Consider the following 14,425-nt stretch of genomic DNA (forward strand, 5'->3'; position numbering starts at 1 on the left):
TGAACTGAACTGAACTGATCTGAGCCATAGTCAGCTCCCAGTCTTGTTTTTGCTGACTGTATAGAGCTTCTCCATCTGTGGCTGCAAAGAATATAATCAATCTGATTTCAGTGTTGGCCATCTGGTGATGTCCATGTGTAGAGTCTTCTCTTGTGTTGTTGGAAGAGAGTATTTGCTATGACTGTTGCATTCTCTTAGCAAAACTCTGTTAGCCTTATGCCCTGCTTCATTTTGTACCCCAAGGCCAAATTTTCTTGCTACTCCAGGTGTTTCTTGGCTTCCTACTTTTGCATTCCAGTCCCCTATGATGAAAAGGACATCTTTTGGAGGTGTTAGTTCTAGAAGGTCTTGTAGGCCTTCATAGAACTGTTTGACTTCAGCTTCTTCAGCTTTACTTGCAGGGGCATAAACTTGGATTACTGTGATATTGAATGGTTTGCCTTAGAAACGAAAAGAGAGCATTCTGTTGTTTTTGAGACTGCACCCAAGTACTCCATTTTGGACTCTTCTGTTGGCTATGATGGCTTCTCCATTTCTTCTAAAGGATTCTTGTACACAGTAGTAGATATAATGGTCATCTGAGTTAAATTCACCCATTCCAGTCCATTTTGGTTCACTGATTCCTAAAATGTCAGTGTTCACTCTTGCCATCTTCTGTTTGACCACTTCCAATTTACCCTGATTCATGGACCTAACATTCCAGTTTCCTATGCAATATTATTCTTTACAGCATCGGACTTTACTTCCATCACCAGTTACATGAGCAACTGGGTGTTTTTGCTTTGGCTCTGTCTCTTCATTCTTTCTGGAGCTACTCTGCACTCTTCTCCAATAGCGTATTGGGCCCCTACTGACCTGGGGAGTTCATCTTTCAGTGTCCTATATTTTCACCTTTTCATACTCTTCATGGGGTTCTCAAGGCAAGAATAATGAAGTGGTTTGCCATTCCCTTCTCCAGTGGACCATGTTTTGTCAGAACTCTCCACCATAACCAGTCCATCTTAGATGGCCCTATATGACATGGCTCATAGTTTCATTGAGTTAGACAAGGCTGTGGTCCATGTGATCAGTTTGATTAGTTTTCTGGATTGTGCTTTTCATTCTGTCTGCCCTCTGAAGGATAAGGATAAGAAGCTCATGGAAGAGAAAAGGAAAGATATACCACTTGAATGCTGAGTTCCAAAGAATAGCAAGGACAGATAGGAATGCCTTCCTAAGTGATTAATGCAAAGAAATAGAGGGAAAAAATGGAATGGGAAAGACCAGAGATCTCTTTTAGAAAATTAGAGATGCCAGGGGAACATTTCATACAAAGATGGGCACAAGAAAGGACAGAAACGTATGGAACTAGCAGAACCAGAAGATATTAAGAAGACTCAGATAACCACAACAGTGTGAACACTTACCTAGAGCCAGACATCCTGGAATGCGAAGTGGGCCTTAGGAAGCATCACTATGAACAAAACTAGGGGTGGTGATGGAATCCCAGTTGAGCTACATCAGATCCTAAAAAATGATGCTGTGAAAGTGATGCACTCAATATGCTAGTAAATTTGGAAAACTCAGCAGTGGCCACAGGACTGGAAAAGGTTAGTTTTCATTCCAATCCCTAAGAAAGGCAATGCCAAAGAATGTTCAAAGTACTGCAAAATTGTACTCATCTACTAGCAAAGTAATGCTCAAAATTCTCTAAGCTAGGCTTCAACAGTACATGAACCGAGAACTTCCAGATGTTCAAGCTGGATTTAGAAAAGGCAGAGAAACCAGAAATTAAATTGCCAATATTTATTGGATCATAGAAAAAGCAAGATAATTCCAGAAAAATGTCTACTTCCACTTCATTGGCTACGCTAAAACCTTTGACTGTGTGGATCACAACAAACTGGAAAATTCTTACAGAGACGGGAATACCAGACCACCTGACCTGCCTCTTGAGAAATCTGTATGGAGGTCAAGAAGCAACAGTTAGAACCAGACATGAAATAATGGACTGGTTCTAAACTGGGAAAGGAGTGCATCAGGCTGTATATTGTTACCCTCCTTATTTAACTTATATGCGGAGTACATCATGTAAAATGCTGGACTAGATGAAGCACAAGCTGGAATTAAGATTGCAGGAGAAATATCAATAACCTCAGAAATGCAAATGACGCCACGTTCTTGGCAGAAAGCAAAGAGGACTAAAGAGTGAAAGTGAAAGACAGGAGTGAAAAAGCTGATTTAAAACTCAACACTCAAAAAAACGAAGATCACGGCATCCAGCCCCATCACTTCATGGAAATAGATGGGGAAACAATGGAAACAATGACAGACTTTATTTTCTTGGGCTCCAAAATCACTGCAGATGGTGACTGCAGCCATGAAATTAAAAGATGCTTGCTCCCTGGAAGAAAAGCTCTGACCATTCTAGACAGCATATTAAAAAGCAGAGACATTACTTTGCCAACAAAGGTCCGTCTAGTCAAAACTATGGTTTTGCTAGTTGTCATGTATGTATGTGAGAGTTGGACTGTAAAGAAAGCTGAGCACTGAAGAATTGATGCTTTTGAACTGTGGTGTTGAAGAAGACTCTTGAGAGTCCCTTGGACTGCAAGGAGATCCAACCAGTCCATCCTAAAGGAAATCAGTCCTGAATATTCATTGGAAGGACTGATGCTGAAGCTGAATCTCCATAACATTTTGGCCACCTGATGCAAAGAACCAACTCATTGGAAAAGACCCTGATGCTGGGAAAGATTGAAGGCAGGAGGAAAAGGGGACAACAGAGGATGAGATGGTTGGCTTGCATCACCAACTCGATGGACATGAGTTTGAGTAAACTCCAGTAGTTTGTCATGGACAGGGAAGCCTGGTGTGCTGCAGTCCATGGGGTTGCAAAGAGTTGGACACGACTGAGTGACTGAAGTGAAGTGAGTCAATATATAACCTTGTTTCATAGATATTCCAATCTAAAAACACTTTACTTTATATATACATATATATATATATAGTTGATGAATTCATATTCAATTCATAGAAAAACAGCCCTGTACTCATGCTTGAATGCATCTGACTTTGTATGTAATGCATATCACAGATTTCTTGCCATTGGGAACTCTAGATAACATATCAGTATTATATATTATATACTTGGGGGTATTTTAAACAGCAAAACCATTTTTTAAATTCAGTGAAATTGGAGGATAATTACTTTACAGTATTGTGGTGGGTTTTGCCAGACATCAGCACGAATCAGCCCTGGCACACGTGTCCCCTGGTTCCTGAACACCCCTCTCAGCCCCAGCCCCACTCTATCTCTCCAGGTTGTCCCAGAGCACTGGCTTTGAGTGCCCTGAATCATACATCAAACTCCCACTGGCTATCTGTTTTATATGTGGTAATGTATATCTTTTAATGCTAAAAACACAAAATACAAAAATTTGGCACTTAATAGACAATGAAGAAAATGTCTTTATAGTAGCAAAACTGAAGCAAAAAAGCAGAGGTTCACCTGGTCCAGCCTCCTCTGTGAACATGCACATTGGGAGACTCAAATTTTTGGCCTCCCTGTGCATGTCTAAGAGTGACCATAAAAGTGGTCTGAGTATTGAAATGGGGGCTGCAAATAAATTTTAGGAAACCCATGAATTTGCAAATTCAGAATCTGCAAATAATGAAGAATGGCTATATATCAAAGAATTGGAAGGAAAGTAATGAAATGGATTATAAGGAGATGGTTAAAATGCCCACCAATTAGAAGAGAGAGAAACCGGACAGATGGATGGATGGACAGATAGACATAAAGAAAGGAAGGAAGAAAGAATAGATACTAAATCTATAAAGCTGGTTAAATGTGGTACATTTTCAGTTTTTCTCCTTATCTCCCCCTACTTTTTTATCTAACTTGGTAAAATTTATGTCACCCAAGTGGCGCACCGGTAAAAAATTTGCCTGCCAGTACAGGAGATGCAAGAGACACGGGTTCCATCCCCGGGTCAGGAACATCCTCTGGAAGAGGAAATGGCAACCCACTCTAGTATTCTTGAGAATCCCATGGACAGAGTAGCCTGCGGGCTACAGTCCACGGGGTCACAAATAGGCAGTCATGTCTGAGCACACACACACACACACACACACACACAGGTCACCCAAAAGCATTACAGTAGTGCCAGAATCCTAAGAGTCCACTCTAACAATGCAATGGAAAGCATTAGATAGTAGAAAGGTGAGCTCAAGGTTTTCTTGGCTATTCATTTTTGGATTTATTATTCCTTACTAAGAGATACCCTATCATCTTAAAGCAAACCTTAAAAGCATATTTTTATGAAAATGTTAATATTTAATAAGCTAAAGTCAATAGAGCACCATCTAACTTAGCCAAGATGGATTGAACTTTATTGAGACTTAGATGGCAAATATTCCCTGCTAAGCTTAAACACAATAACCCTTTTCTGTCCACAGATACTGGAATTTTCTGTTTACATACAAACTATGTTACAGTTTTTATTTTGCTGTTGAATGGAAATCCCTAGAACAAACCTGTTTTAAAAATCAGCTTACTTATATACTGCTGAAAAAAAGATCATCTTTTGCTAAATTAAATGTAGAAATTAATTCCTGGGGGAAAAAAAAGAAAGAAAAAAGCTGAAGAATGTTATGAGAGAGGAGTAAATTAACAAACTGGTCCTGACTTTTTAATGGAAACATTACCTCCAGAAAAGTTTATCAAGACAAGCTTTTTACAATCCCCATTAAATTCAGTGAATGAATTGTGAAGGGTAAATTGGACCCATTATAATCTTAACATTTCTTATGTAATACTCATAATCACAGCATTACATAAGAGCAAGCTAACACTAACAAAAGGAGCAATTTAAATTTCCCCTTCTTGGAGAACGCCGCTCCGCCTGACAAACAGGGCTTCCTGTCCCATTTGCAGCACGCCCATGCATCTCCTCGAGTGCCAGTGAGACCCACACTCTCCTATCAGTGATATAATAAACCCTCCAAAACAGAGCGAGAAAATGAAGCAAACAAGCCCACTTCATTTCAACTTGTCAGCTTTAAATAAAACCTCTGCTGCTGAAAATGAGAAACTTGAGGGAAGACAATGTGTGAAGTAACCACTTTCAACATGGGGACAAAACATATTCCATTACTTGTTTTTTCCTGATCTGCCACAAAAGTTTCTGAAATTTCAACAGAGATCATTTTTAATAAAATCTTTTCTTGTCAAGGAGGACTTAAGAGGAAGAAATTGCTTATTTTTTCTGTTTGTTTATTTTTCCTCCTTCTCCTTCACCCACTGATGCCTTTGGAAAAATCTCAAGTTATCCTAAGCCCCTATGATATCTTAATGAGTAATCTGTGACCTTTGGAACAACTCTCATCAATTTTTAAGTCAGAGTTAGTACAGCAGAACACACTGAAAAAAGTACATGCTTTTTTTTTTTTTTACTTATTCTAATTTATTACTTACATATTACTTACATAAAACCTTACATAATACACAGATTTTATATCCAAAATTTTGGAGCATGCCCTCTGCTTACCAAAATAAAAAGTATAAAAAACAAAAATGCCTTGGGAGGAAGATAAAAAGAAATGAACATTCCAATAAATAGAAATACCTGAATATTGGTGAAATAAATAATGATTGTTAATGTAAACCCTTTCACTTAACTTTTCCCAGTACCTACTCCCCCCTCACCCAGCTTATCTCCAAACCCTTTCCTGTCTTGCATTCAGGAGGCTCTATTCTGCTCTTCCCCTCAACTCTCTCCATGTCATCTCTTCCTTCTTTGTTTTTACCCTTTTTTCATTGTTAAATTTCCCTTGACTTTATTTACTTCTCCTGAAAGGGCACGTGTGCCTCTTTAAAGGACGGTTAGTACCGCTGGGTCCCAGCAGATACACAGCATAAGCTGTGCATATTTCAAATGACAGGAAGGATGGGAAAAGTCAGACACTTTTTTCCTGAATGTCCCAAGGTGTGTCCAGATTTCAAAGAAACACATTTTCATGTCTTTTATTTCCAAGGTTTTATCTCATGTATTTTACAAATAAGCTTAGAATACTCTTCCTTATTCTGTTACACTATTATAATAGAAAGTCTCCAATTTCAAACTCTTGTTTTGAAATTCCTAGGTTACTTTGAGTGATCAGTACATAGAATGATATTGATGTTGAGGAGTATGATTCCTGTCACCATCATTGATGGCCTATTGTTAAGAAGTTCTTTCAATGACTCTAGTGTAAAGAGACACAAAAGCTATGACCAACCTAGACAACATATTAAAAAGCAGAGACATTACTTTACCAACAAAGGTCTGTCTAGTCAATGCTGTGGTTTTTCCAGTGGTCATGTATGGATGTGAGAGTTGGACTATAAAGAAAGCTGAGTGCCGAAGAATTGATGCTTTTGAACTGTGGTGTTGGAGAAGACTCTTGCGAGTCCCTTGGACTGCAAGGAGATCCAACCAGTCCATCCTAAAGGAAATCAGTCCTGGGTGTTCATTGGAAGGACAGATGCTGAAGCTGAAACTCCAATACATTGGCCACCTGATGCGAAGAGTTGACTCACTGGAAAAGACCCTGATGCTGGGAAATATTGAAGGCAGGAGGAGAAGGTGACAACAGAGGATGAGATGGTTGGATGGCACCACCAATGTGATGGACATGAGTTTGAGTATGTTCTGGGAGACCTGGCTTGCTTCAGTCCATAGGGTCACAAAGAGTCAGACACGACTGAGTGACTGAACTGATACTGATAGTGTAAAACATGATTTCATATGTTTATTTTACATGTATCCTTATTAAAGAAGTATCATGGGAAAGGAAAGAGGATATGGACTATAAGGACTTCAGTTTGGGCTCTGATGAATCAATTAATAGAATGATCATAATCAGAAAGTTTCTCTTGTTTAACCACTCAGGAAAATCCCCTCAAGTAGGAAATGGCAACCCTCCCCATTAGTCTTGCCTGGAAAATCCCATGGACAGAGGAGCCTGGCAGGCTACAGTCCATGGGGTCACAAAGAGTCAGACACAAGTGATCACACACACACACTCACACATCATTACATGTAAAATGTAGGAAAAAAATGAATATCATATGATGGTTAAATTAACGTTAGGTATATTTTAGAAATATTTTTCAGTTTTACTTTATGATCCTTATCATGATCTATTATTAAGGAAAAGAAATATACTTAAAATTAATTTAACCTAGCTTAATTTAACATTCAGTAAATTAAAATTAATTTAACATTCAGTAAATTAAAATTAATTTAACATTCAGTAAATAGTGTGAACGGTGATATATAGCTTTCATGATTATACTCTATTTTACAACCAGTGAAATTCTGCCAAAAGCATTAGGTTATTCTCTGCAGTTCAAGGTAAGTGAGACGACCGGTACCTTCCAGCATTCTTAGACGCAAAGTTTCCATTGTATTTTGCACTTTTTATCCTTCCAAGCTGCTATCTCAATAATCACATAGTATAATGTAAGACCATAGTGTGGCCTGAGTGCCATTTACTGATGAATGTTTTCAAAACGATAGCAAACAGCCTCGTTTTCTCAGATGAGACCTGTTCTGAGCTGAGGGGTTTTTGTTTCCCCACAGTGACGGCTGGGCTGACAGGTATGACGTGACAGATGGCTATCAGCGAGAAGCTGTTGGTGGAATCACAATCAAGCTCCAGTCTCCCGACGTCAAGTGGTTTGATGATTATTATCTGAAGCTCCGGCCAGAAACAAACCTCCGAAACCCTTGGTTTCAAGAATTCTGGCAGCATCGCTTTCAGTGCCGGCTGGAAGGGTTTGCACAGGAGAACAGCAAATACAACAAGACTTGCAATAGTAAGCAGATTTATTCTTTCATTTAATGTGGGTAAGGCTCCAATTTAAGTAAACTGTGTTATGAGGATAGCGGCTGTCATCTGTTAGAAAGGAGGGCTCTTATATAGAGTGGGTACTGCTTCTTGGAGGGATAAGAAAACATAAGAGAGTAAATGTTCACTTTATTAAGATTTCAAACTGTTTCTATCATTCAGGATATTGGCAGTGTACTACAAAGCTAATGTGAGCTCCAGAAAGAAACTCGTCTTGACATTTTTGAAGGCAAGAACTACATTCTGGTTATTTTGATTATCTTTAGCAATTAGCACAGTGGAAGGCACATAACAAGGGTTTCATGTATGCCTGAAAAATGAATGAGTGCATGTTGAAGGATGGACCAATTCCTACTTCCATCAATAAACTATAAAACAGTAGCAAGGATTTGCTGTGTATAATTATGATGTTCCAGAGACATAAACTAAGCAGAGCCATTCAAATGATTTATAAGGATTCACAACGAATCCTTTAGTTGTAAGGGTAACAAGATGAGGAAAACTAGATCCTGCCCTCAAGGGATTTATTGTCTAGTTAGGGAGATCATAATGCCAACAAAAGTTGCACTTCAGTGTTGTACGTGATGTAATAGGAATTTTAAACAAAGGGTTTGGTCAGTTTTATTTGTAGCAAATCCAAAGGGAATCTTGACTCTTAATAATCAGACAGGGTCAATGCTGATCTGTAAGTCAAAGTGCAAAGGTTAAGATTTGTTAAAACCAACAAAGGGTTTGCTAAGACTGATTTATCCTGCATTGTGTAACAAGCACCTCATATGTGTTTACAAAGGAGTGAAATGTTTTAGTTGGTGGTATAATGCCTCTCTCATGATGCTGGAACAGGAGAGAGCACTGGAGCAATGAGGCTGAGGTTGAAATCCTAGCCCATGAATTAATTCCAGTCTACAGAGAAGCTGTCACCAGCACCAAAATGAGGAAAATAGGAACAATGTAGGGACTTCTTTATAAGGCATCTCCTGAGTTCACATCCGTACTGTGTTTTTCCGATCAGTCCCTTCTTTTGTGAAATGAATGAAGTAGTAAGTGCTGATCTGTGATGACTCTTAAATGTCAGTATTTGGAAAAATGAGAATGTGGCAGCCTCATGTAAGTGCCTAATCTAGCAATGGTGGACAGGAAGGCTGGGGTGTGGGATGGGACTGCCCAGTAAAATCCAGAAACCACAGAAGCCTGCTGTGAAACTACATTTGCTTCTCTCCTGCTTTAAATACTGCTAACTCTTGTCCAGAATCTTCAAATGCTTATTCATTTCCTTTGTTTTTATGTTTTATGTTCATGAAAAAAAAATGTGTGTGAATACACAGGACTGTGACTTCTGTTTCACAATTTTTATACCCAAGTTTCTATTTTTCACAGTTCTATCCAGTTTCTTTTTTCAATTTAATTTTTTAAATTTTATTTTACTTCTAATTGGAGGATAATTACTTCACAATATTGTGATGGTTTCCACCGTACATCAACATGAATCCACCATATGTATACATACATCGCCTTCCTCCTAAGCTCCCTCCTATCTCCCACCCCATCCCACCCCTCCCTCTAGGCTGTCACAGTGCACTAGCTTTGGGTTCTATGTCATACAGTAAATTCTCACTGTGTGCATTAGTCATTCAGTCATGTCTGACTCTTTGTGACCCCATGGACTGTAGTCCGCCAGGCTCCTCTTTCCATGGAATTCTCCAGGCAAGAATACTGGAGTGGGTTGCCATTCCCTTCTCCGGGGACTCTTCCCCATCCAGGGATCAAACAAAGGTCCACTGTATTGCAGGCAGACTCTTTACCGTCTGAACCACCAGGGAAGCCCAAAGGTCCACGGGCTAGCTACTTTACATATGGCCATAGATATATGTCAATGCTACTCTCGCAAATCATCCCACCTTCTCTCCCTACACTGTGTCCAAAAGTGTGTTCTCCATGTCTGCATCTCCAGTGCTGCCCTGTAGATAGGTTCATCACTACCGTCTTTCTAGACACCACATATATGCATTAAAATACAATATTTGTCTTTTTCTTTCTGACTTCACTTTGTATAATAATCTCTAGGTTTGTCCACCACATTAGAACCAACCTAAATGCAAAAAGTGGTGCTGGGAAAAGAGGCCAGCTACATGTAAAATAATAAAATTAGAACACTTCCTAACACCATACACAAAAATAAACTCAAAATGGATTAAAGAAACACCCAAATGTAAGACTAGAAACTATAAAACTCTTAGAGGAAAACATAGGCAGAACAGTCTTTGTCATAAAGCACAGCAAGATCCTCTACGACCCACCTCCTAGAGTAATGGAAATACAAACAAAAATAAACAACTGTGGTCTAATTAAACTTAAAAGCTTTTGCAAGGAAAGCTTATGAAGGAAACTAAAAGCAAGGTAAAAAGAAAACCCTCAGAATGGGAGAAAATAACAGCAAATGAGACAACCAACAAGGAACTAATTTCCAAAATATACAAGCAGTGCATGAAGCTCAATACAAGAAAAATAATCCAATCAAAGACTAGGCAGAAGACTTAAACAGACATTTCTCCAAAGAAGACATAGAGATGGCTAATAAACACATGAAAAGATGCTCAACATCGCTCATTATCAGAGAAATGCAAATCAAAACCACAACAAGGCATCATCTCGCAACAGTCAGAATGGCCGTCATCAAAAAGTCTATCCAGTTTCTGAAGGACACAAACTTCTTTCTTCCCTTGAGATTTGGGGAGCACGCAGCCTCTATGCACCGATCCTATGATTGGTGTACAGATAACTCTATGTAGCTACATTGGAGGCATTTTGGAGGGTCAGCTGCAGATCCGATCTTGTTTCTGGTTCCTCTTTAGTAAGGAGTTAGTGACAGCCCCTAACCAGTGCGGCTAAGTAAATTTTTCCAGTTGGTCTTCGCCCTCTTTTGTACTAGCGTTCTTCTTCCCCAACTCCTTTTTGTCTGAAATGTCCTCTCCTGGAAATAATTCTTTGTTTCTCTTACTTTTTTTTTTTTTTTTTTCTGTTGGAGGCCTTTTGACATACAGTCTTGAAAAACTCTTTGATTCCCATGGAAACATTATTTCTATGGAAATTATTCTATAAAATTCTCCATTTGAAATTGTTGCTGCAGCTCTGCCTTTCCCATGAACACCCTGATGTGATTTCTCTGCTCCGGGGCTGTCCCTCACTCTAGTTATGGAAAAGCATTCTTTTAGTCCCACCCCCGTGGAATCTTATCTGTCAACGGGTGTCATCCGTGTACATAAAGATGAACACGGGTATGTAATACCTCCGTTATTCTTCTCAATGAGAGAAGAACTGTCATTATCATTAAAGATAACAAAACCAAGAATTAGAGAGACAAAACAACTTGCTCAGGAAAACACCAGAACTGAGACTCAAGCTCAGGTTTGTCTGAAGTTTAGCTTATATGCTACACTAAGTAGGTGATGGAGAGGGAGGCCTGTCGTGCTGCGATTCATGGGGTCGCAAAGAGTCGGACACGACTGAGCGACTGAACTAAACTGAACTGACTGAAGTGAAAGTCACTCAGTCATGTCTGACTCTCTGCGATCCCATGGACTATACGGAATACTGTATGGTAGAATACTGGAGTGGGTAGTCTTTCCCTTCTTCAGGGGATCTTCCCAACTCAGGGATCGAACCCAGGTCTCCCACATGGCAGGTGGACTCTTTACCAGCTGAGCCACAAGGGAAGTCCATACTACACTAAAGAGAGAGACTATTTTAGTTTTAAAAATCACAATCAAATTTGCCTTCTATAATAGTTAACATATAGGTCAAAAATACAAAAAAGAGAAAAATAAATATTAAGATTATTTGTATATAACTATGGAATGCAGTAATAAATACCTCAATATTCAGTAATCTCTACTTTTGACCATATTTCCTTATTTATTCAAATGTCCTTTCAGTATCCCAATCTACATTTTCAAATGACCCCAGGTAGTTTATTCTGTAACACTACTGAATATGAGTAGTGTTTCCCTGAATATACTATCATCAAGCAGTGTGCGTAAGACAACTATTTTTGAGTTGGAGAGGTATGTTGGACTTTACAATTCATGACAGGCAAGAAATATTCACCTTATTCACTCTCTATAGTACCCAAATCTAATAGATATGTCAATAAGCAAAATGACTTGATACAAAGAGTGGAAATACTCATAGCTGAATAACTGCCGTTTTGGCTTTTTTTTTTTTTTTAGAAACTTCTTGAAAGGCAAAGTATAAGAGCTAGGAGAAGTATATGAATCTGAGTCTAAAATTAGCAGTAGCCTTATACAAAATGAGCTAAGAAAAGCTCTGAGTAACCAAAAAGTTTAACACTTAACAGAAAACACTTAACACTGAATAAGTAGCAGAGACATCTTAGAGACCAACTCCTAGAAATTAATTCCCAATAGATTACGGCTAAGTGATTTTTTTAAAAAAATCTGGATGGGAAACCAATGTGACTAATATTAACAGCACAATGTTCATGGCAAAACCAATATTACCTTAGTATAATTTTCTAAGTACAGTTTATTTTTCTTTAAACTAATGATTTATAGTAACACCTGGATAACAGTCTTTCATATAGCCTCTTCTGGTTTCCCACTAAAGTACTGATGACTGATCAATAACAATAGAAAACTCATGTAACAACAGTCTTTGAGAAAGGCAGCCATCAGAATGCCAGTGCCTGGAAGATTTCCACTAAATAGCCATAATGCCTATGAAATCAGATATTGGTACAAGTGGCTAACTATAGAGAAAAAAGTTGGTGTAGCCTCATACCACAATGTATATACACACACACTTGTATACATATATACATACACACCCAGATGAGCAAAATACTTCAGTGTGAAAAAAGAAAACTATGGAGACAAAAGAAATCACTGTAGAGGGATTCAATTCAGATCAGTCGCTCAGTCATGTCGGACTCCCCGCGACCTCCATGGTCTGCAGCATGCCAGGCTTCCCTGTCCATCAACAACTCCCAGAGCCGACTCAAACTCATGTCCATCACATCAGTGATGCCATCCAACCATCTCATCCTCTGTCGTCCCCTTCTCCTCCCGCCTTCAGTCTTTGCCAGCATCAGGGCCTTTTCCAATGAGCTGGTTCTTCACATCAGGAGGCCAAAGTATTGGAGTTTCAGCTTCAGCATCAGTCCTTCCAATGAATATTCAGGACTGATTTCCTTCAGGATGGACTGGTTGGATCTCCTTGCAGTTCAAGGGGCTCTCAAGAGTCTTCTCCAACATCACATTTCAAAAGCATTCAATTCTTCAGTGCTCAGCTTTCTTAATAGTTCAACTCTCACATCCATAAATGACTACTGGAAAAACCATAGCTTTGACTAGATGGACCTTTGTCAGCAAAGTAATGTCTCTGCTTTTTAATATGCTATCTAGGTTGGTCAGAGCTTTTCTTCCAGGGAGCAAGCGTCTTTTAATTTCATGTCGGTAGTCACCATCTGCAGTGATTTTGGAGCCCAAGAAAATAAAGTTTGTTACTGTTTCCATTGTTTCCCCTTCTATTTGCCATGAAGTGATGGGACTGGATGCCATGATCTTAGTTTTCTGAATGTTGAGTTTTAAGCCAACTTTTTCACTCTCCTCTTTCACTTTCATCAAGAGGCTCTTGAGTTCTTCTTTGCTTTCTGCCATAAGGATGGTGTCATCTGCATATCTGAGGTTATTGGTATTTCTCCTGGCACTCTTGATTCCAGCTTGTGCTTCACCCAGCCCAGCATTTCACGATGTACTCTGCATATAAGTTAAATAAGCAGGGTGACAATATATAGCCTTGATGTACTCCTTTCCTGATTTGGAACCAGTCTGTTGTTCCATGTCCAGATCTAACTGTTTGTTGCTTCTTGACCTGCATACAGATTAGGAAGGTTTTACTCAGAAAAAGAATGATACAGTTTATGAGACTGAGAATGTTTTGTGTTTTGTTTTTTTTTTTCATGTTGCTGTTGTTTAGTCACTAAGTTATTTTAATAACTTAAAATAACTTTAAATAACTGTGTATTTTATGTAATTACTATTAATTATTATATGACATACATGCACCACATGCATATAAATGAAAATGCCTCAATAATGTGTGTGGGGGGTGTAGTTATTGTTATTGTAACATTATTGTAATAATATTGTTTTTATTTATAATAAAACATTCAATAACATTGAACAGTTATTGTTCAACCCTTTTGTGACCCCATGGTCTGTAACCCACCAGGCTCCTCTGTCCATAGGATTTCCCAGGCAAGACTACTGGAGTGGGTTGCCCCTTCCTTCTCCATGGTGGCTTTAATTAAATAAAAAATTTTAAATTCCATGTGTTAAAAACATAATAAAAAGGGAAAAAAGGCCAATATGTCAGTCTAAATATTTATTTCTTACAAGAAAAACCCATCCAACTTTAAAACATAAAAATAAAAAACAAAACAAATGTACAACGGACATATTAGCAAATGCTTCACAGAACAATTAAAAATTATTAATAAACATAAGAAAAATTCACTCATTATTGAGAAAAG

At 38.6% G+C, this 14,425-nt stretch overlaps 1 protein-coding gene across 3 annotated transcripts in view; it reads left to right on the forward strand.

Moving 5' to 3' along the window:
• Positions 1-14,425, forward strand: part of GRM5 (glutamate metabotropic receptor 5) — a 661,611-nt gene that overhangs the window by 463,988 nt on the left and 183,198 nt on the right. For all 3 annotated transcript variants that reach the window (XM_025286183.3, XM_025286182.3, XM_025286184.3), the window contains exon 4: positions 7,608-7,843. In XM_025286183.3, coding sequence (XP_025141968.1) covers positions 7,608-7,843 — 236 coding nt within the window. The remainder of the gene's footprint in view (positions 1-7,607; positions 7,844-14,425) is intronic.

Source organism: Bubalus bubalis, chromosome 5, assembly GCF_019923935.1.
Source record: "Bubalus bubalis isolate 160015118507 breed Murrah chromosome 5, NDDB_SH_1, whole genome shotgun sequence".
Taxonomy (NCBI): Eukaryota; Metazoa; Chordata; class Mammalia; order Artiodactyla; family Bovidae; genus Bubalus; species Bubalus bubalis.